General features: G+C 39.6%; 1 protein-coding gene across 1 annotated transcript in view; it reads right to left on the bottom strand.

The window, feature by feature from the left end:
• The window catches only part of capn9 (calpain 9), a 55500-nt gene that overhangs the window by 52593 nt on the left and 2485 nt on the right, over positions 1–422 (bottom strand). Inside the window, 1 exon segment of the mRNA XM_032516528.1 lies at positions 198–267. Coding sequence (XP_032372419.1) covers positions 198–267 — 70 coding nt within the window.

The raw sequence follows: 422 nt of genomic DNA, 5'->3' as shown, positions 1-422 counted from the left end.
GTTTTGTTTTCTTAGATGTTGTATTATTTTCTGGAACGTTGTTTTGTTTTCTTAAATGTTTTGTTTTCTGAAATGTTGTTTTTTTTCAGACCAAAATCGCTGAATCTGCATGACCCTTTGTGTTTTCATTAACATGTTCAAAGTGAATTTAAATCAATCAATAAAAGTGACTGGTGGAGACGACCGTGGGGACCAACCCAGCTGTCCCTGGCAGATGTCCGTCCTATCTGCGTCCCCGACGATGAACTTCGGGTCTTTGCAGAGTTCCTGTAGAGGAACAGGAAAAGAACCGGTTGGGTTATAATTTTTAAAAAAGGAAAAAAAATGACAGTTGAGAGGTGACACAGTCACCTTTATGAGGTGTGTTCACATACCAGAAATATTAATCAGCCAGTCAGTCACACACACACACACACACACAC

The sequence above is a fragment of the Etheostoma spectabile genome, chromosome 5 (assembly GCF_008692095.1).
Source record: "Etheostoma spectabile isolate EspeVRDwgs_2016 chromosome 5, UIUC_Espe_1.0, whole genome shotgun sequence".
NCBI lineage: Eukaryota > Metazoa > Chordata > Actinopteri > Perciformes > Percidae > Etheostoma > Etheostoma spectabile.
This window is presented reverse-complemented; position numbering and strand designations above follow the sequence as displayed.